The following is a 22,714-nucleotide window of genomic DNA, read 5'->3' as shown; positions in this document are numbered from 1 at the left end:
TCGCCCGGCGGGGCTGGCTGTCGCAGGGGACACCAGAGCACGTGGTCTCATGTGCTGAAGCTGCTGGGGGAAGATGCAGGCTTGTTCCTGTAACCCAAGGAGGCTTTGACCACGAAGAATTTCCCACGCAACGTGCGTCTTTTTCGCAAGCTGTTGCACGCTGGTGCACACGCCTGTCCGTGTCCATAAGCTCATGCATGTGCAATCCTCATCCCACCTGATCTGCAGGAAGGTAGCGTCCTGCCACGGGCTGTTTTCCCACAGTGCTTTCATACTTTTTGTAATCCAGAGCACGGGGTCATAACCAGTTTCCCTCTTTGGACAGCAATGGCTCCCTGCCTGGTATTGTCAGGGGGTCACGTGGCTGGCAGGAAAAGTGCACCCCCCCGCTTTTGTGCAAAACTTGCTCTCCTGGGCACCGCGTCCCCTCCTCACCATGTTTCCTTTCTGGATGCTTGCTATGAAACTGCCATCGGAAAGGCTCCCTGCCGCCTCCCAGAAAACGGTGGTGCTTTAAAATGAGGGAAGTGAGACAAACAGTGATGCCTCTCCCAAGGCACCGTTCTGGGCTGCAGGATAACCCTTTTGTCATGGGGTAGAGTGGTTTCTCATGGTCCAGAATGGGTTAAGGAGGGCATCTGGGCTGCACCATCTCTGCCGCCTCCCCCTCTATAAGGAAACATCCCCCGGGTTCCAGTAAAGCCACTCACAGCAGCAATGGGAGAAACTGGATAGGCCAAGTCAATGGAAGGGGAAGGCATAAAGGGTTCAAAGATGATGTTCCCAGCATGTCTGTCTGCAAGCAAGAAGCGTGCCAGAGTGCAACAGCGGGGAGAAAGCAGCCTGGGCAAGAAAAGACCTGCACTGTTATGATGGCTGAGAAGAGCGGTCTATGAAAGGTTTTCCACCTGCCCTGATGTCAGAGGGCTTCCCCCTGTCCTGCCAAGGTCAGATTTATTTCATCGAGTCAGGCATGTCGAGTGGGAGGGGAGTTTGTCCCTACCTGCATCTGGGCTCAATGGGTCACTACTTGTGTATACACCCAGTGGCAACTGCATGTGTAAATCCAGCCTGCTGTTTTTGGACTCCTGTTGCATGTGCAAATCCTCTGCCAGAATCAGCTTCACAATGGGACCCAAGTCTCCCAGCACGGTGCTCAGCGGGGGGGTGCCCCCCCCGGGGATGTTGCACTGCAAACCTCACCACGTTCTGGATTTCGAGGTTCCAGGTTTCGAGGATGAAAACCTCCGGTACAAAGGCCGCCCTGGCAGGCAAGCTCGCTGGGCTTGCAGCTCCATGTACAGAGCACGTGGGATCAAACTAGCTGGAGAATGCACCAAGCAGCCAGGCGTGGGGGGCGGGGCAGGGCAGATGTTAGAAAGGTCTGAGCAGCTGCTTTCATTGGCATCACCGGCTTTCTAAAAATGGGGCGTTAAAGCCATTTTAGATGGAAACCCCACTCGGAGGAGAGAGACCTCCAGGTAGCCGCCGGCTGCTTGGGGCCGGAGCCTTTCTCAGGCGCCCGGTGCAGGTTGTCTGCATGTGGCTCCCACTGCTAGCACGCCGTCAGCTTGCAGCAGAGGGGTAGGGAACGCCACCCCGCTCCGAAGTATCTGATATAATAGCATAGGACATCTACATCTGGGAAAGGTTTTCTGTTCCTCAAAGCTGCTGTGGTCCTGGACGTGTTTTCAGTTATAACAGACCATTACCTCACCAGCCCTTGCAGATGGCTGCTCTCCGCGTGTGCACTAAGTCGTTCCCTTACTTTCCCAGTTGGGCCTGCAGCCCTTTTACTGAGCCCCACTGAGGGTTTTCAGTCTGGTTTCCTCGGCTTTGTCTGGTTTCCTCGTTGCGATTTGGCTTGGGATCGCCCTCTGCTTGTTTCGTGGGTCCCCGGCTGGTTCGGCGGCGAGGGACCTCCGAATCTCCCGGGAGCACCGTTCGCACGGTATCACGTGGCACGTTCAGTCTGTGCAGCGCTATAGCCTGCACGCTGCTGTGCAAAACTGGGAACGTGACTCTTGTGGTGTTGCCCAGGGAGGGGGCTCCCGGCTGTTGGAAAGCAAAAGGCTGTGACCGTATATGATTAAGAAAGAGAAAATTGCTGAACTTAATTGAGGCTTTACAGACTCACCCGCAGCGGGGAGGAAGGTTTGTGCCATCGCCGTCATGGCTTGAGACTACTAAGAGCATTTTGAAGCACCCCCCGTACACAGAGTCGTCTTGTCGCCTGCCCCCCAGGATCGGCCGATGGAGGCAGGGGGCCAGGAAGGGATTTGCTCCTCCAAAACGTGGGTCTGTGCAAGGCAAAGGCCCAGCCAGTCTCCTCCGCAGCACCAGAGAAAGAATCACGAGTTAACGGGCCACGCGCCCAAGCTGCTCTGGACAGCGTATTGCGCAGCAGCCCCGTGTCATGGTCTTTCCTTGCAGCGTGATGGAGCGTGCTGCAAATTGCTCACCTGGTAAGAGTCTGCGGGTGTGCAGCGCAGGTGCCTCACAGATTTAGCATCAAGCAGGGCTCCTTTTCCTGGGCTGCAGCTTCCACATAGCAGCTCGTCTACGGCAGGTTGCGAGGATCAGGCTGGAGATCTCCCCGGAGCGTGGGCAAGGGAAGGCCAGTGGTTGCAAGGGCTTCAGAGAACGGGTTCTGTGTCTGGCACTGCAATAGTCTCAGTGATTTTTTTTTTTCAGGGGTCTGTATCATGTCTCTGTGCCTCAGCAAGGAGGATGATATCCCCAGAACACCTCCTGGGGGCTGGGACATGATAGGGAGCCATCAAAGTGTGTGGCTTAGGCTGTGGACTCGCAGCCCCAGCTGCTCAGCCAGGCTGGGCACCCAAAGGTGGATGGGTGCGATGCCAGTCACGTCACTCCTTCGTACGGCAACAGACATGCATTAAGCATGGATCCGAGGATCCCTTCTGGCCCCTAACATCTATGAATGTATAGCTTCATAGAAAATGAGGGCTGGGAGGGAGGTCATCTAGTCCAACCCCCTGCTCAAAGCAGGACCAGCCCCATCTATCTCATCCCAGCTAAAATTTGTTTAGCCGGGTCTTGAAAACCTCCAAGGATGGAGACTCCACCACTTGTCCAGGTAACCCATCCCAGTGCTTCACCACCCCCTTAGTGAGAGAGTTTTTCCTAATACCCAACCTCAACTTGACCTTGCTGCAGCTCGAGCCCATTGCTTCTTGTCCCGCCACCTGCCCCACTGAGAGCAGTCCAGCTCCATCCTCTTTGCAGCCCCCCTGCAGGGAGTTCATCCTGCTCGCAGGCAGACCTTTGACCTCGACCTCCCAGGGGTGAATCCCTCCCTGGATAAAATTCAATCCCATGCCCACTGCTCAGGTGCCGTTTGAGTGGCAAGCCCTGGGATGCCAGCCGGCTGCCGGTACAGCCCCGTGGAGGGAATCTGGAGGACTGCGAGCTGCAAAATATTATTGTGTGACACCCGATGGCTGCAGAAGGGGAAAGGAAAGGCTGGTGGTCCCCTCCCAGCTTCCTCTGCCACGACCCCTGCCTATTCCCATCGCCAGAGGGCTGGGAGGGGAAGTCAGCAGAAAGGAAAAGGCCAGGAGGAAGCCTACAGCTTGTCCCGGCTGTATCTCTGCAGCCAGCGCGGTGTGCGGAGGTGGGGGGGATGGGGCACGACACGGGATTGCTTGGATTTTTATCACGGGTGCTCTCCGTGCTGGGAGGCAGGACGGATCGGGTCCATTTTGATAGAGTGCTGCTTTCCTGCGAGAGAGGCGGGGGGTGGAAAAAAAAGCCCCGATGACTCCTTTTTTATTTTTGGACCTTGGCAGCCGCAGCCCTGGGCGAGAAGCTCCAGCGGAGAAGCACTTTTCCTTTTCGGTGCTGAGCCTGGCAGGCAGCAGCGATGCCTCCCGTGATAAGTGGGTGCCACGTTTGATGCAGGCTTCCTCCCACCACCCCCCGCAGGCTCCCATGGACGGTCAGGAGAAAATCTGGAGGGAAGAGAGGAGCTGGCAGCTCGGATGGGTGCCCCCAACGAGGTCCGCGGTCCATGCTGCCCCAAGTACTTGGCTAGGCCTTCCCTCCCCAGTCAGCAGCCCCCCTCTTCCCCTCGCTGCCCAGGTTTGGTCTCTGTTTGCAGCATCCGCCGCATGTGTGTTGCTACGTTGCACCAGCGAGTGGGAGATGGGCCCTGAATGTGCGGCAGCATGCAGCACAGGACCTTCCCAGGAAGGTTGGCAGGGCAGGAGGAGCTGGTTAGCTGCAAGGAGCTGCAAGGGAAGAAGTTACTTGGGGGCAGATTTTGGTGTGAGCATGTTTTGGGGGAGATGCAGCTATTTGCCTCTGCAGGGGATGGGTGTGAATGCCTTCTTGGCTGCAGGGAAGGAAAGAGCAAGAGGAAAGAGGGCAGGAGGTTGGTTGCTGAACCTAGTTGTCTCATAAAGCAGACCCCTCTGGGAAGCAGCCTGCTCTGCTTCTACCCCGATGGGGATGGGCACAGACCGCGAGGCTCTGGGCTGGCAGCGGGCTGCCAGGAGCCAGCGGGCAGGAGGGATCTCACTTCACTTTGCTAAGATCCATGTAAAGAAAAGCAAAAGATGCACAGCCCTCAGCTCACTCCCGTGTCCTGGTCCAGCGGGCAGCAGGTGATGGACATAAGAGGTGCAGAGCATTGCTTTTCATGTCACTCGGCAGATCTGAACACTACGGGCCTTCCTCTGGGACTGGCCATCCAGGAGGATGCTCTGTTGGCCCAATGCTTAGCATTCGAGATGCACCTCTGCCCTTATATCGCCTTACTGGGATTTTTAAAGATCCCTTTTGATGCCGGTCCTGGATGCAGCCTCCTTTATAAGCTTCAATTCCTGCCCCAACTGAGAAAGGTTCCTCTTCTTTGCATTTGGCCTGTGCTTGAAATGCTTATGAAGAGCAAAAGGAACTAAGCACCAGCACCACCCTTCATCTCCACGGCATGTTACGGCAGGAGAAGTCAGGTTAAAACTCTTATCTGATGGAGCGACAGTCTTGCCAAAGCTTGCTGCTATCAGCTCAGGACACATGTGCGATTGGCAAGGGCTCCGGGACGCGGTAATATAAACACTTTTCATTGTGGAGTCAACAATGATGGGAGAAGGAGCCCTGCACTGTTACTGGTCTATGCAGCACCCTTCAGGCAGCCCAAGGCAGGAGAGAGTAGGCAAAATCCATGTCAGCCTTTGGCTGATTGTTACTGTATTTCATGGTGTACAAGTCGAGTTGTGAAACCCAATTTTTAACTCTTAAAATCCAACCTCGACTTATACACCATATCACCGTCCCCTGTGAGCGGTGCCAGGCTCAGCAGCACTGCTTGCAGCAGGCAGGCCCAGGCTCAGCACTCGCCTGGCACGGCCCAAGCAGAGCTGCTCACAGGAGATGGGACCACCGAGGCTGGCCCTGTCCCCTACGAGTGGCGCTGTGATATGTGTCCACCCCCTGGGTACCTGGCCCACAATGAGGGTGCGTGGGGTATAAATTGCATCACCGGTATAAGTTGCACCGGTATAAATTGACTCCACGTTTCTGATCCAAAAAGTTAGCAATTTCATAGATTAGATGTATAAATCAACCTAACATTTTGGATCAGAAAAATGGGGTCAGCTTATATACCGCATCAAGCTATACTCTGTGAAATATGGGGGTGTGTGTTTTTTTTCCTTTGGAAAGAGAAATCCAACAGTGAAAATGGTTCTGAGGCAGAAATATATAACAAGGGGGTTTTGACTGCCTCAAAATCTAGCTGCACGGCTATGATAGGAGCTGGGCGGGGAAGATGTTTCCGGTAAGTTTAGGCAAGCGAGTGCAAAAGGCAGGTTTGCCGGTGTGCCAGTGCCCAGATGAATGCATCAGAGCCCTGTGTTGATTTGTAGGAGCAAGGAGGTGCTCTTGGCTGGTACGTGGGTGGTGGGGAGATGCTGGTACAGCAGTGACAAGCCTGAAGTTTGAGGACTTGGTTCCTTGCATGCGAAGCAGTAAACAGCCCAGGGGTGCAGAAAGTGTGGGTGTGCAACGGTCTGTGCAACGTTCATGCACGCGCTGTTGCCTAAGTTGTGCAACAAGTGCCAGGACAGTACCTGCAATTTGGGCACCCATTCAAGAAAATACCAGTAAGGAGGGGGCTTACATATGCCATTACCTGATTTGCGTTCACAATTCGCACAAGGGGTGGTGCATTTGCAAAGCCATGTTCTGCAAAAACCGTCTGTGAAAACAACAAGGCTTCATTTCCAGCTACGTGGGCCGTGTCTGCTACAAGCAAATGCAGCTCCTGGTCATACCTGGGCGCATCTACACATGCACAGTTATTGCACAGTAATTTAGGTTACAGTGCAGTAATATACAGGTGCATGTCTACATGTTCACATCCATACTGTGCAGTAACTAGGGTGATTTATGCCGATTTGGGCACAAATGTGCTGCCTGCACGATGCAGGTAGCAAATTTACACCCAGTAGTTACTGTGCAGTAAGGCACATGTAGATGCTTTACTGCGCAGTAACACTGTGTGTGTGGACTGACTTTAGTTAGTCCCAAGTCAGTCCACACATGCAGTGTTACTGCGCTGTAACACCTGCGCGTGTAGACACCAACCTAAAAACTGCTTACTATGCAGGAAGCTACTGGGCAGTAAATGCACGTGTGGGTAGGCAACTGGATCATTCTTGATGTAGGAACCCAGGCATTGCCAGACTGGGCCGGACCTTGGGTTCAATCTAGTAGTTAGCTTCATGGCTGAGATGTTACACAGTCTTCAAAATGTTTGTTAGCAGTCAGAGCGGCAGCACTGGGTATTCTTCCTTCTGTGTAAGTGCCCACTGCCTTTTCGAAACTCACTGGGCTCTTGGCCTTGGTGGCTTCTGCAGCAGTGTCCTACCGCCTAATTACAGGCCACTGAGAAAATGAGGTCCTGTTCTCAATTTATCACCTTTTTAGTTGCCTTTATTGCCCCCTGGTTCTTGTCAGGACAGAAGCCCATGATCCGCCTTCCCGAGACGACCCTTTATGAATAGGGGAACACAAGGGAAGAGCAGGGAGGTGCTCCACTTCCCCCTTCTGCAATGGGTACTGCTCCAATGCTGGTGTCTACGTGTAGCTAAAAAGATGCTGGAAAATGGCAGAGGGTTTGGAGAAGAGCCACAAGAGGGATTGCACGGTTGGAAACCATGTGTAACAACACCCAAGGAGCTCAATTTGCTTAGCTCGTCAATGAGAAGGGCTAAGTGCTTGCATGCCAAAATGGGGAAGAGACATCGGATAAGACATCACTCCAGCTGACATAGATCCAGGCAGGCAAGCTGAGGCCTGAAGTACGTAGCAAGTGCACATTTTTAACAATGAAGGGAATTAATTAACCATGCCAGCAGTTTACCAGGGGCGGTGGTGGATTCCCCATCCCTGGACTTTTTAAAATCAAGCCTGGATGTTTTTTTCCCCCTGTAAAAGACCTGCTCTATTTCAACCGCAGCTATTGGACGTGAACCAGGAATTAATTCAGGGAAGTGTGGAGGCCAGTGTTATGCGAGCGGTGATTAGAGTAGTCTGTTCTGGCCTGAGCATCTCTGCGTCTGTGTTTCGTCCCCGTGCGGGGTTGTCTGAGTTGGTTTCGTGTCTTGGCTTGTGCGTTGTCAGGTGCGGTAGACGAGGGTGTTCCTGCTCCAGTCCATCCCGTACACAGCTGGCATCCTGGGCGGACAGGCAGGGGAGAGCTGTTCCTATCCCGACGCTGATTAAACACAGCTGCGGCCTTGATTCAAATGCAGGCTTTGCACTTCAGGACATCCCACCGAGAACTGAGAGCTGCTGAGTGGCTTTGCTCAGCCGAAACGCTGCAGCTCCCCGAGCCCCATGAGTGTCTGCACGCGGGGCTGGGAGCCCGGCACAACCCGCCTTGCGCGGTTCGTTCGGCCTTTTCCCATCTGGGAAGCTTCGGTTTGGCAGCAGACGGTCCAGGAGCCGGCCTAGCGGCTGTCTTCGCATTTCCATCCCGATAAGCGCCGGGTGGGCAGGAAACGACGAGGGGAGCGGGAAGGAAGTGCTTTGCTCCCTCTCTGTGGTGCTTTGGGTTCACGCCGTGGCGAAGCCTTGAAACGGTGCCATGAGAGCACAAAGCGGAGGAGGCGGCGCGGGAAGGGGGTGGAAGTGGAGCCGCACCAGACCAAGCCTTTCCCAGACCAGTCCGAGACCCCATCGTGCAATTCCCCCCCTGCAGAAGCGATCCCCGGCGGCATGTGATTTCCAGATCGCACCCGTCTTGAAGGCTGCGGGTGGGGAATATGCTCTTGCACCCCCTGAGCTGAGACCGGGAGGGGGCCGGCTCTACGGACGCCGTGAGCGAGGGGGCTGTAGTCCCGTCTGTCGCAGGGTCTCTCTGGATGGGCAGCACAGAGTGTTTTGGAGTTCTCTCTGCAGCCACCTTGCAAAGAAAGACCCCAGCAAAGTGATGCCAAACTCTCCCAGTGCCCCTGTTTTAGAAGCTCTTTAAGTGGCTAAAAGGTGCTGACGGGTGCCCCGGGGGATTTGCCTCAGCACGTGACATGTCCATGGGAGGCTAGGCCCCTCTCTTGCTCAGGCACTCTTGCACATCTCTCTAGACGCCTCTCTGCATTTGCAAGCACCTTGGTAAACCTACTCCCTCCATGCTCTCTGCCTAGCTGCCTTAGCTCTAAGCACTGCCCTGCAGACCTGGACTCTAGCTCTCAAGTGCCGAGGGCTAATGCCACGGTTCGGTCCTGCAATGTCACGGTCCTGCAATGCCACGGTTCGGTCCTGCAATGCCACGGTCCTGCAATGCCACGGTTCGGTCCTGCAATGCCACGGTTTGGTCCTGCAATGCCACGGTTTGGTTTGGCAATGTCACGGTCCTGCAATGCCACGGTTCGGTTCGGCAATGCCACGGTCTTGCAATGCCACGGTTCGGTTCGGCAGTGCCATGGCTCTGCAATGCCGTGGTTCGAGTCTGCAATGCATTGTTTCTTCACAGAGCTGGGTGAAGTCTGGGGTGATGCTGACAGCTCAGGCCCAGGGCTCCTATGCAAAGCAGCCGAGCTTTGGCGCTGGTGAGAGCTCACTGGGTCACGGGAGAGGCCTTCCTCGCCTGCTTTCCCAAGGGTGGGCTCTCTTGGCATGGGCTGCCGGTGGTGACTGGCTCCCTCGCTCTTCCTGTGTTCTGGGAATGAGCTGGAGGCTGCCCCGAACCAAAGGCTTCCCCACCTAGATCAGTGCGGCAGCTTCCTGTGACCCGCTGTGCCGTGGCCCAGAAGTAATTATCGCATCTGTCCTGGCCCGACTCCGGTCTTCACCGAGAGTCTGGGAAGGGCCAGGGGAAGCACGTTACCAGGCAGACTCGGTGCCTCGAAGTAAGGACTCCCCTGTCCTATTCCTGCTTTTCCTGGTGATTCACTCCAGCCTGAGTCACTGTTCCCTGAGGACACTGCCCTACGTAGGGGACGCGCTGGCGCTGTCCTGTCCCAGGGTGTCTGAAGAGACGGAGTCCCACCCTATCCCCTTGGAGAGAGCTGGGCAAGCAATGCCACCCTTCAGCTTAGTCTGTTCCCACAGCTTGTTCTGCAGCTGGATGCAGAGAAGGGATATCCCCAGTGCTTTTTAGTGCCCTTTGAAGGGAGAAATGCCCTTTAGGGACCAAAACATACCCCATCATCTAATGAAGACACCACAACCAAGTCCCCTCTCCATGTCAGCCCTGTACCATAGCACTAAACACACTCCCTGGAGCCCAGTGGCTTGGTTGGTGGCTAAGGGACCAACCTGCCACTCTTGGACCCAGCAGCTTGAGGCTCACATCCCACCAGGCAGAGGATGCACAACCTCTGCACAACCCCACCTGTTTTGCTCTGGGTGAAAGACGGCAAGAGATGCAAGTAGAAACCTGCAAAGATTCACGGACCAGGTGTGAGGGTGCAAAAAACCCAGCTGCGGGTCACAAGAGCCTCCGGTCCCATCAGGGGGATGAAACGGGCCCCGGGCCCTGCGTTCCCCTCGGACAATGATGTCATAACGACGCCCGCGGGGGAGGAAGCAGGAAGCCCAAAGCAGCCAGCGAGTCTGTCTTCCTCCGCTTTCCCCGTGTGCTTTTGTGAACAATGCGTCCTTCAGGAGGATGTTCTAGGAGGCAGCAAGCCCCAAGAAGGGGCCTGGTGCCCTGAGCTTCCCTCCTGGCAGCTGGGGCTGGTTCCCCTCGGCTAAAAGGACCTTGTCGGATTCAGGGATACGGCCTAGGGTGGGATGTTTAGACCCAGAATAGCCCGGCTTCGGTGGTAGGATGCTGTGCTAGGGAACTGTCCATGCACATTTGGATGGAAGGACCCTCTTCTGTCACCAGCAGCTCGCCTGATCCAGCGCTGTGTATGGAAGGAAGGCTCCAGCCATCCGGCATGGGGGGGAAGGAGGCACCCCTCGAGGAGCAGGGCTTGGAGGCAGCTGTTGGAGAGGTGCAGAGGGCACACGGGCCGTGCAAGACCCACACGCAGTGCCGTACCGAGACTCCTGGCGGCCCCGGGGTAACTTTTAGTATCGCCAGAGAGAATGATTGTTGTTGCAGAAGTCTGATATCCTTAAATAGTTCATTCTCAATTGGTGAAATTGCCAGTTCTGTATAGGCACAATATTAAGACTTTTTTTTGCAATTGTAAATTTCCCCGCCCCCCGATTTTTGAGCCCCCTTTCTGTCCAGGCCCCAGGCGGTTGCCCAGTTCACCCATGCATGTGCCCAGGTCTGCCTGCACGGCAGGTGTAGAGGCTAGTGGCTGTGTCCTCCACCATCTCCCTGTCCCCGTCCTGGCCCCCAGCACTGCTCTCAGTGCTTGCCTACCTCCCCTGTATCCCCCGGTGCTGGGAGACCAATTGTACCACCTGTCCTAGGAAGATAAATTGGTACTTCCCTCCCCAGAGCTGCTTTGGAGGGCAGCCAGCAGCTGACCACACAGCCGCTAGGAAAGGCAGGGAGAGCCTCATTGAATGCAGGCTAATCTACCCAAGTGTCTAGTCAGTTATGCCCAGCCCATCTCCCTGGCATTAGGGCTAAGTGCTGCTAAAACACGTGCTGAGCAGGTGCCCAGGCCGATGTCTGTGCCGTCAGAGCCCCTGCCGCTTCTGCTTCTCTGCTTCCCCAGCGCTATAAGCACATTGAGACAGTGCAGGGATGCCCGGAGCATCCTCTCTGCACGCACGATGTCCTCCTGCAAAGGCTAAAGCTACTGCAATGCGGCTGCTAGCAAGTGCCCAGCCAGCAGCTCTTCTCGGGAAGCTAAAGGGTCAAATGCAGGACTGCTTTCCCGATTTCCCCCCCCCCCCCGCGCTCACCGCACCCAATGCACTCCCACACCCTTGTTTTGCAGAAGGCTGTGAGAAATGCACAAAGCCAGCCCCGCTCAGGGACACGGCGGACTCCAGTTGCCGGGGCCTGGCAGCGACTGTTCATGCTGGTGCCGACAGGCCGGCTGGCATGCTGGTCCCCAGGGAGGCTTTAGCGGGAGGCTGTGCATTTCTGGGAATTGTGTAGGTCAGGGAAGGAGGTTATTGTTTGAGTTACAAGTGTGCGGTGGGCTGATGAGATCAGGGCTCGGGGCCCGGCGGTGGAGCAGCTGAGCTGTCTGCACTGTGGCTGATGGAGTGATAAGCTGGACACGGACTGTATCTGGGGCAGATACGGCCGCTCGGATACAATAAGGGCCAGGGAGGGGGATGCTGTCCGCTGCACTGCAGGGTTAGTGCATTCAGGCCTTGGCTGCAGCTGGGGAGTTCCTGCAGTTCTCCAGAAGCTCTTGCAGATCCAGAAAAATCAGCTCTTGCAACAAGGGGCTTGAAACACAGGTCCTGGCACAAGCTGGGGTGAAGAAAGCGCTGAGAAGCGATAGAAAGGTGCAGTGCAGAGGGGAGCATGCCCACTTCATTGCCCCAGCTCTGCTGCTGTACCTCCATTCAAGCCACGCACCCACCACCTGGCCCTGCCCCCATCCCAGCTCATACTTCCCTACCTGGACCCCAATCTCTCCCAGCCCTCAAGACCCACATGGCATGTGTGGCTCTGACTTCCTCTTCAGCCTTCGCACCCCACTCCAGCCCTGAGACCCCCCCTCTTCTACACACAGCTTTTCAGTGATCCCGGTGCTTGCCCTGCCAAGCCGTGGACCATCACACTCCATGAGCTCATCTACGAATTATTAGCTTGCCACGAGGCACTCATGCAGCTTTTCTGTGGCACCTTACGATCCTGAACCCCTGGGCCGGGCAGGGCTGGCTAGACTAATGCATGGGGGACAGCTGCGGTGTCACGTGCAGCTTGAGCAATGCACAGGAGTTGGGACCTGCAGGGTCAACATGGTTCCACACCTGCTGATTTCCTCGGTCCAGCCAGTCCATCCCTGGACTGGACTGCCTCTAATGCACCTCTGCTTCATCCCCCCGTTGCACAGCCCCCTGCCCGCATGCCCCAACTCTGTCTATCAGAGGATGCTCCAAGTACGGGTCCCACACCGCCGTGGCTTGCAGCGTGGCGTGGGAAAAGACATCAGAGCCCAGCTCCCGGCACCGCTACGCACCACGCAACACCGGGACAGGGCTTTGCAGTGGCATGCAGGAGTCCGGCACTGAGGACACTGGCACTTGAAGTGAAGGAACTTCCCTGTGCATCTCCACCTCTCGAGGGCATCGCCATCCTGGCAGAGCAATGCATGGGACCCCGAAGGAGACAACCCACCCTCCAACGGGGCAGAGCTGTTCGGGAGCACCTCCGCGCCGTCCCTGCCCTGCAGATCCCTTCAGTGTGCGGGGACGATATAGGAAGTGCTCAATGGGAAAGCCTGTGTGAGAGTTCGGGAGCCCCGGCCTTCCCACCGCAGACGTTATCGAGGCTCCATTTCAGGGCTGCGCTTTCCACGGGCCAAAAGGGAAGTGTATTAACACCGGACTTCTCAGGGTCAAGGATGCCGGGCTCGCGGAGAGGAGAAAGGCTGCAGGGGGCTGGGGGAACACAAAGAGCCAAATGAATGGCTCTGACTTCCTATGTTTTTTATGGAGGCAAATGAAAAGAGCGGGAGAGGGAATGGAGACACACACACACACACACACACACGTTAGCCCCAAGCCCCACTGCATTACTCCGGATCTGGCCCCAGGCCTCTGCAAAGCACCATGGCCACTGCAAGAGGTGTATGCCTAGCTCCCGTTCCTGCCCGCCTCGTTCTGTGGCTGAACGGCCGCCACCAGAAGTCAAATCGCTCCAAGACGGAGATTTCAGAAACACCCCGAGCGTCTTGGAAAAGCCTCCGCAAAGCCGCAGGGCCAAGCTCCAGGCTCAGCGAGGCCCTGAATTGAGTCTGGCAGGGTTTCCCATCTCAACCTCCTGTCACCTGCCTGCAGAGAGGGGCGGCAGGCCGGATTTGTCCCTTTATCATCCCCATGCGGGCTGGGTCTAATGACAGATCCCCCAAAACAGACCGTCCGTCCTCAGGCCGGTCTGGCGAGCGAGGCCGGTGCTTATTTCTCTTCAAGAATCGAGCAGAAAAGGACTGACTGTCTACAAGTTTGTTTTGTTTTGTTTAACTCCGCAATGGAGCTTAATGGAAAATGAATGACTTGAGGGACGACTTCTGTGAAGGGCTGCGACATCTCTGCAAAGCGCTGCTGGTTTAGGATACGGTCCACTGGTTGGACTGGGGGTATCCAGGCTCCCTTGGAAAAGGGGGAGCTATCACAAGATGCAGCAAGGTCCTAGAGAAGTGGGGCTGGCAGGGCCCTCCCGAGGCCAAGTGCAGCCCCCTGCCCGAGGCAGGATCAGTCCTGGGTCCTGAGTGGCAGAATCCACTTTCACATTTGGATCCAAGCTTTCCCATAGTTTTGGGCATGGTTCGGTCAAGAGCTTCAGTCCGTGGGAGCTGGAGCCCCAATGCCCCCAGGTTCAGGCTGTTTGGAGCCGGCATTTGCTCCCGCAATGCAGACCCCAGAGCCGGTTCCTTGGAGGATGTCAATACTCGAAGTGCTACTGGTTCACAAAGTCTGGCGCGGAGAGGGAGCTGGCATATGCCCCGAGGAGAGCTCTGCCGTTTGTGCATCTCTCTCTCCTTTTCCCCTCCCTGTCTGAAGCGCTTGGGACTTGAGGACGAAGGGCTCTTGAAGGCCTCCAGAGAGATCATCGCTGGTTGGGAGCCCCAAAGATCTCGGCTGAACGGGATCGCGTGGTTTCCCAAGCAGCACCCCCAGCTAATTCCTCCTGGTTTGCTCCGTTGCGAGGGAGAGGAGGGCGAGGCTTTGTGCTGGGCATCCACGTGCCTCCTCGCCACGCTGCCTGGTACGGAGTCCTCCCTCGCACCCGCTTCAAGCCTAGCAGGACTGCACGGCCAGCCTCTCTCAAATGGCCTGGCTCAGCCTTCCCCACCCCGGCACCCTGGAAATTTAGGAGTGCTCCTTCTACCCAGCTCGCAGCTCGGTGCAGTGTTGCGCGAGAGTCACTTTACAGACATGCCGAGGGCGCCGCGGACGGCCTGAATTCACGCATCTCTGGGCGTGGATTTTCTCTCCCTGGTATTTGCATCCCAGATTTTGGCCGTAAGTCTCAGGACCAAGAAAACCCATGGATTTTCTCTCCCTCCCCCCAATTCTGGTCTTGCTGGTATTTGCATCCCAGATTTTGGCCATAAGTCTCAGGACCAAGAAAACCCAAAGCTCCAAGGAGCTCATCTGAACGCAGCACCTGTAAGTCAGCGGGGGCTCACTCCTCCCCAGCAGACCTGCGCCGAGGTCCGCTCCGCTGAGCCGAGTCACTCGTGCAATGGGTTTTTATGTTCTCCCTTGCAAAGGAGCGGCAAAGCCCGGCCCCACGGACTTGCGGAATAAAGGGGGCAACAGGGGTGACTAGGAACACTAGCCCCTCTCCCCCGAGCCCATTCCCTGGGCAGCCTCCGGCTGTCAGCACGTCGGCGCGCTGCTTTTGCACGGGGTAAAGGAGAGTTCAGGGATCCGCTGACAGATCAGCCCAGCCGGGAATTTCTCTGGGAATTCCTGCTGCAGCAGGTTGGCTCCTGTGGAGGTGGGGTTTCCTCTCTGCTACCTCCACCCAGGCTCAGGGAGAATACTCTGGCCATCGGCTGGGGACTCGCGGGGCTGGGCAGAGCGACGCCAGGGTCGCTGCTGCGGCAGCTTCCTAGCCAAGGTCGTCCAGCAGCCCCGTTCCCTCTGAGGACGGTCCTGCTCTGCTAACTCTTTGCCAGAATAAAGCTCTTGGGTGGAGCAGCGAGCTCCGAGCCCTCCAGTTTGGCTCCCAGCAGCGTGCGACGGTTGCAGAGGGGCAGGGCTGGTTTCCGAGCCAGGCCAGGATGCATGCAGCCCCTGACCGATTGCCCAGGGGAGGGTGCACCTTGAGTTTTCCCGTGGGTGATGCCTCTCCTGGCTCCCTCCTCATTTTGCAGCCGTGGGGACCGGACTGGGGAGGAGGGAAGCGGGTCCCAGCGGCGGTGCGGGTGCAGACTGGGGGAGGCCGCAGGGTTTTGCAGCTCTGAGCAGGGGATGGCGTGGGGCGCAAGTGCTCGACTCCTCCGGCGTGGAGTGACTGAGCGCTCTGGAATCCGAGCAACGTCACAGGCCATACTTGTGGTTATGAGCCATGTTCGAGCTGCGATGATACAAACCACATTTACAGTGGCAGCCGCCCCTCTCCTAGGCTCCTCCGAAGTCAAGGCTGGGGGTGTCAGGACCTCCCACAGGCCAGGAGCTGCCCGATTTCAGGGTCGCGAGGGTGGAAAGGCTCTGACTTATCCCCCAGGGTCTCCTGCCCTGCTGGGGGTGTTCTCTTCCCCTCCCTTGCAGGCACAGCCTCCCCCCGAAATGACCTTCCCCCTTTGAGATCCCAAATCCTGCCAAGGGATGGAAATGCTCCAGGGGCTGAGAAGTCTCCAAGCTGCGGTTTGGACAGGGCCCTGCTTTGCAGGGATGGGTCGGAGCCAGGAGGGTCCAAGGTGGGTCCAAACGTCCGTGCGGATGAGGGCATCTGGAGCAAGGGCCCCGTCCCTGGACCGCAGGCATAGGCTCCCTCCCCTCCTGCAGGACCCCAATGCCTTGCTTAGGTTTTCACCCCCACGACCATGGGAGCTGTGGGTGTTCAGCAGTTTGCAGCAGCCACTTTGGGAATGCGAGTGTCCCCCCAACCTCAGACCGCCGGGCGCGAGTGACTCAGCCCAAAGCCACAGAGGAACTCAGGGTCACTGCCGGGGTTAGTTCCCGCTGGCTCCTGATGCCTGGACCAGTGCTTCCAGCACGCCACGGGGCTGTGCACAGACTGCCATTTAAATGGGTCCCGTTGCATTTCTCCTGCAGGGCAGAGATGCAACGGGGCCTATTCAGCTGCAAGGACTGTGCAGCAGGCACATCCTATGGGGGATCAGCTGGAGATGCCAACGCCTTTGAAAATCAGTCTCATAAGGGGGAATTTTACATGGTTGCTAACTGGAGCCCACTGGACCAGCTTCCTGGCCAGCATCCAGGCAGGAGTCCTCTATCCACGGCTCGACATTGCCATCTCATGGCTTGCCTGAATCACTGCTGCTAAGCTCACCTTCTGGGGTACGCCTCTGGGGCTCAATTATGCTATTACTTACAACGCCCTTCCTATTCAGCCATTTACTTTGCGATCCCAGAAGGTACATTGTGTACGCCGCTCTACCAGGAACGACCTGCCCGTCAAATTGTCTCGCTGCTTCTATGTCCAGTTCAAAACAAGCACTGCTGCTTGATCTGACATCCCATCCGGAGCCCTGGGAGTTTCTCTGATTACACCAAATGGTTGGCCTAATCTAACCACCAAGGGATAGATATTTAGCTTTAGATGTTTAAGGACTGGTTTCAAAGCACCCAAAGAGCAGGACCCTGGAAAAATCTGGGTATGTGTGATACGTATGCCAAATGCACCTGGGAGTTGCACAGGCAGAAGACTAGGTAGCAGTCTGTCTCACCAAGCTCCTCATCTGTGTATGCAGATATTGCAACAGTGCACACGTGACTGCATGAACCCGTGCTTTCTGATGTGATGAAATGGAGCAACAATGCCTTGCTACTTTATCAGTCCACCAAGATTATTTTATACGTTAAAGAAAAAAAAACAAACAACTTTAGCCAAGTTGTTTTTTATTTTTTTTTAATTTAAAAAAAAATCCTTTAAATTCAAGTTTCCTACCAGATTTGTGTTACAGGTCTGTGCAAAAATATGCATGCGACTGATGCTTGGTGGATGCAGTGGGCACCTACTGCCATGGGGTGCACGCTGAATGGCTGCAGAAACAAATGGGCATTTGAGTTGGTTTAATAAAAGATATCAGATTTACTCAAAGAACCTTGTCTCCCTATGGGCATAGCATTTGAGGGTGCAATCATCCAACTGGCAGGCTGCAATAAGAGGGGGAAATTGGCCCACATGCAGCTTGTGGCATGCGGCAGCCTTCAGTTTGGATGCAGGTGTTTGTCTCCTCTGTTCCCATCTGTCGCTGTGTCAGACTGGGATTCCCAAGGGCTCACAACAGAAAGCCAAGGATTTAGGTGCTCCCTCACTGAAAGATAATTACTCTGAACAATAGGCTGATTCCTTCCCAGGAGAATAGGGTAATCAGGGGAAGAGTGCCTAGCAACAGATACCTGGTGCAGGTTTGCTCACCTGTTGGGTCTGATGAGGTCTCCTGACACAGGAGCCAGGAAGGTTATAAAAAGCAGGGTGCTTGGGGTGACTGTTCTTTATTCAACCAGCTCCAGGGAAGAGGGATCTTTGTAGGGCTGTGCTAGGGCCAGGCCAGTCTTGCCTTTCTGCATGCAGATGCATGCTATAGGGAAAGATGAGCTGAAGGGTGGGTCCACATTGTTTGCTAAGGGATTAGGGCTCTCTCCTGCTTTACATGGACAGCAAAGGGCTTTTCAGATACAGGAATAGAGTGCTAGGAGGGAAGAAGTGGTGCCACCAGGCATTCAAAATGGGATTAGGGATATAATCTAGATACAACCCCAACATGCTACATACTTACATGAACACACTTGCATTTCTAATTAGGAAGAAGATGCATAGGAAGGGAATTGTAGGGAATGTCATAGGAGTGTGTGGGCAGGGTAATGGCAACTAGCAGACCTGAGAGAGAAGGGACTCAGTAATCCTAACCCTGGGATTATCCAAACAACTGGCACATGAAAGGGCAATTCCAGTAGCAAGGAACTGCAGGGAATGAATTAGTTTGGGGCATGCTCCATGCAGGGAGAGCTCTTCAGATCCACCCTGAGCCCTGCGCGGTTCCAGATTTTCATTGCTCGCCTTGCTACACAATGACAGGCCAGAGGAAGGCAAAGACAGGGTGATTTTACAGGAATACTTCAGTAGCAGACTGGAGGGATAGCAATGCTGTGGAGCTGGGTAGTACAACATGCAGTCTGCACTCGGGGACTGAAGTTAGGATTGTTGCTGTAAATCCAGGGGCTCGCTGGAGCAACAGAGGAAGGGAAGTGCTGGGCATCTCGGTCAGTCACAGGATGACCACGTGCCATCCCTGTGGTGCAGCTATGAGAGACTAATGCAATCTAAGCGGAGCTAGAAACCTAGTAATGCCACAATGCCAGGCACCAGGGAGGCCTCGTTTAGCATCTTACTGCCATTCTGATTGCCAGGATGAACACAAAATGAGTTGAAATGGGACTTGGTGCCTGGTGGGGAGATGAGGGGAATGGAGAACCTGTCCCAAGAGAAGAGATTTAATGTGTTTGGCTCATTGATCCCAGTGAAACAGAGGGTGAGAGGGGATGTGACCCCATCCATAAATACATTTGGGGGTGAATCCCAGGGAAGAGCTGCTACAGTTTAAGGGACAGCAGCCATATAGGCTGCAGCTGAATATAAACTGGGCACAGATGCATTTAGATTGGAAGTGAAAAGGAGGCTTCCCACCATCAGAGGAGCAAGGTTTTGGGACAGCTTCTTGAACAAGGCAGTGGGGCAAGGAGCTTCAGTCACTTTGGGGTGGTACTTGAGAAGGCCCTTCTCCTTCCTCTGGAAGTATTCACATGCCCATTGCACCATAGGGTGCTGTATTTCCCTCACATGCTTCAGGGCTTTTGCTGATCATTTGTAGGGGCCAGGAAGACATAAGAACTACTGTTTACAGGGAATGAATTAGTTTGGGGCATGTTTACAGGGTCAGGCAAGAGGTCCGTCTTGCCCAGTCTCCAGATTGGCAGAGACTGGATGCTGAAAGGCAGAACAAACAGGGAGTGATCAGGGTTATCCCTCACATTCCTCTCCCACTTGCAGCCTCCAGCATTTAAGGTCCAGGAAGTTTTGATTCAGAGGCTTTTCCCTGAACTCCTGTGCTCCATATCTACTGATGCCTCTTTCCTCCAAGAATGTGTCCAGGCCCTTTGTGAATCTGCCTGAACTGTCAGCGTCCACTGCATCAGATGCCAATGAGCTCTGCACTTTAATTACATACTCCGAGAGCACTTCCTTTTGTTAGGTTTAAACTTACTGCCTACTAAGCATGAGTCCTAGTTCTTGTATTGAGAGGGATAATAAGTAATGACTCCCTATTTACGTTCTCATCACCATTTTTAGTATTTTGTAAACCCTTATTATGTTCCCCCCTCCCGTGTCTCTTTTTCAACCTGAATAGGCCTGGCCTCTTTAGTCACTCCTCATATGGGAGCCCCTCCATACCACTCATCATCCTTTTGCTCTTCTCTGGACCTCCTCTAGTTGGTCAATACCCTTTTTGAGGCATGGGGACTAAAACAGGGCTGAGTGTTCAAGCTGCGGGCACACCATGGATTTATAAAGGGGTATAGTGATACTTTGCATTTAGCTTACAATTCTCTTCCTAATACTCCCTAATATTTTTGTGTGCTGCTGCTGAGCACTGAGCTGATGTTCTCAGTGAACTGCCCAGGATGACTCCCAGATCTTCCCTGTGTGGTAACAGCTCATGTAGAGCCCATCAGAGTGTAGATGTAGTTTGGGTTATTTTTGCCCATGTGCATCACTTTACGCTTACCTCTGCTGAATTTCATCTCCCATTTAGTTGCCCCTTTGCTGCCCTCCTCCTACATGAACGCATTGGTTGATGGCTGGGGTTTTCTAACTTCCTCCGAAGTGTTGGAGGTTTGCCTGAGGCATGCTGCATATCCTCCAGAGTGCCTTGCTTATGAACTTAGGATCAAACTGGTTGCCAGATATGGGGCTAAGGAAGAATTTCCTGCAGGATCACTGTTTCCCTGCCTCTGTAGCACAGGGCATGGTGCACTCCTTAGGATCCTCTAGACATTTTACCTAACAAATCCCCTACTGTGCTAGAGGCCCAAGGCACTGGCAGTGCCTTTCTTCTCTCTCCTCTTTCCCTCTGGCATGCTATAGATTGGGACTAAAGTGCCTAGCATTGTTATCTGTGGCTGAGGTGTTTGGGAAGGGCTGGAGCAGGTGTTCCTCTGTCTCATTTTGCACAAATATTTATTGCACATGTGCCTGTGATTGCAAGCGATGGGGCTTGATGACCCATATGCTTCATGCCTGTCCTAAGTAAAGAACAATGGTGATTTCAGAACCCTCTTTGCAAAGCCTTTGTGCTTGTCCCTGAAAGGTTATATAAACCCCAGGATACTCGCATGGTTGGGGTTCTGTGAGAGAATGCACTTAAATTAAGGGGGAGCGTGAGGGATCTAATGACCCTTGTGACCAAAAGCTGGAGAAGGCACCTGCACTTCAGGGTCTGGAAGCTTTAGAGCCTGCTGTGCCCAGTACAACAGTTTGAGTGTCCAAGGTGGGTGAGCTTGCTGGCATCTGTTTCCCATTCATGCATGGTCATGGCTGCTGCATGCCAGCCAGGTATAGGATTGCTCTGCAATTAGGCAGGCTCTCAACAAAGCCCAAATGCCAACCCTCGGCATCTGGAACCAAAGTATAATAATTTCTATTATATGAAAGAAATGCCGTCCAAAGGAGGGCAGCATCTGTGTGGCAAAACAGCCCGCGCCAGCCCAAACATCTGGGAACCCTTCCCCACAACAGCTGCCTGCTTTGCAGAGAATTTGCCTTGGACTTGACTCTGCTTTGCAAAGCCTGGCAAAGGACAGAGAGATTATAGCCAGGATTATAAGAACATTAGGCATTGCTATGGACTGGGTCAGACCCTTCCTGCATCACAGCAGCAGAGAGCGGAGGTGAAATGGAAAGCATACTGGTTTCCCCTGCCCTGTTCCTCTCTCCCTTGCAGCCCCCAGCATTTAAAGCTTGGATGCAGAGGCCAAGCCCCTCACTCCCACGCTCCATAGCTACGGATGCCCCTTTCCTCCAAGAATGTGTCTGATCCCTGGGTGCCCCTGGCTGAACTGCCAGCTCCCACCACATCCGGCGACAACGAGTCCCACCCTTGCGGGAACCAACTTCCTCGCCTTTTTAGTTTTAAACTTACTACCTGCTTGTTTCGTCCGACAACCCCTGGCTCCTTCAAGAGCAGGCCCTGCGTCTCTGCTCCAAAACCAAACCGATTGAGGGCTCTCAGCCGGGAGGCAGCTCGGGAAACGCTGGCTCATGGTTCTCCCTCTGGTTCGGGCTACAGAAAACTATCAGAGAATTGTTTCTCGGGGTAAAGACCCCACGTGGGTGGTGGCGGTGGTGGGGTCTGGGTGGACATCTCCAGGTTTTTCTTGTGAATCATCACGTTTTCCTGCAGATTAGGCCAGGTATGGAAGGAGTGCAAAGCTCCTTTGGGTGCTGTGGGCTTGTTTGGGTTACAGACAAATATCAGAGAAATGTTTCTTGGAGGCAAAGTCCCTGCTTAGGGGGTCTGGGTGGAAATCTCTTGGGTTTTCTTGTGAATCACTTTTGTCCACAGACTGGGGCTGGCATGGAAGGAGCTCAAGGCTCCTCTGGGTGCTGATGAGCATCACTGAACTAGATGGAGAGCGGGGAAGAGAAGGGGTCAGGGCTGGGCAGAGGATGCACTAGGGAGCTGCTTTGCACCACAGCCCTGCAGCCTTTAGGCTGGGGCCGGCGCGCGGGCTGCTGGGAGTTGTAGTCCGGCCCCGCCCGCAGAGCGCGGGGCGGGCGGGACGAGGGCCGCACGTCCCAGCGTGCTCCGCGGCTGGTGCGCTGCCTGCTGGGGGCGGTAGTCCACGGGGGGGGGGGGCGCCTGCGGCTCCCGTCGTGCCCCGCGCGCCGCAGGCCGGGCCGGGCCGCGCTGAGGAGGGCGGCGGCGGCGGCGGCGGCGGCGGCGGCGGCGTGGAGGGGGGGGCCCGGCCGGTGCTTGGGCGGGGGGAGGCAGCCCGCGGCGCCCCGGCGCCATGGGCGGGGAGGAGGAGATCGTGCGCATCGCCAAGCGCCTCGATAAGATGGTGGCCAAGAAGAGCGCGGTGAGTCCAGGCCGCGTCTCCATGGCAACCTGGCCCCTAGGGGTGTCGTCCCCCCCTCGCGTCATGGGGGGGCTCCGGACCCCATGGGGGTATCCCCTCCTTGTGTCTCTATGGCACCTCCCCTTCCCTTCCCTCACTTCATCTCCATGGCCGCCCCTGGGGTACCCCCTTGCGTTTCCATGGCAACCCCTGGGGTCCCCCCCATGGGCTATCCCTGCCCCCTAAGCCCTGCCCCACCATGGGGGTACCTGCTATCTCCATGGCAACCCTTGGGGTCCCCCCCCATGGGCTGTCCCTGCCCCCTTAGCTCTGTCCT

General features: G+C 55.4%; 1 protein-coding gene across 3 annotated transcripts in view; it reads left to right on the top strand.

The window, feature by feature from the left end:
- The window catches only part of TCEA2 (transcription elongation factor A2), a 57,718-nt gene that overhangs the window by 18,696 nt on the left and 16,308 nt on the right, over nucleotides 1-22,714 (top strand). Inside the window, exon 1 of one of the 3 annotated variants that reach the window (XM_090064290.1) lies at nucleotides 22,235-22,398. The exons of the other annotated variants lie outside the window; for them this stretch is intronic. Coding sequence (XP_089920416.1) covers nucleotides 22,330-22,398 — 69 coding nt within the window. The 5' untranslated portion in view covers nucleotides 22,235-22,329. Of the gene's footprint in view, nucleotides 1-22,234; nucleotides 22,399-22,714 lie in introns of those variants that run through there. 3 annotated transcript variants of the gene reach the window in all.

This window comes from Crocodylus siamensis, chromosome 10 (genome assembly GCF_052110815.1).
Source record: "Crocodylus siamensis isolate JL-2025a chromosome 10, ASM5211081v1, whole genome shotgun sequence".
Lineage (NCBI taxonomy): Eukaryota > Metazoa > Chordata > Crocodylia > Crocodylidae > Crocodylus > Crocodylus siamensis.
This window is presented reverse-complemented; position numbering and strand designations above follow the sequence as displayed.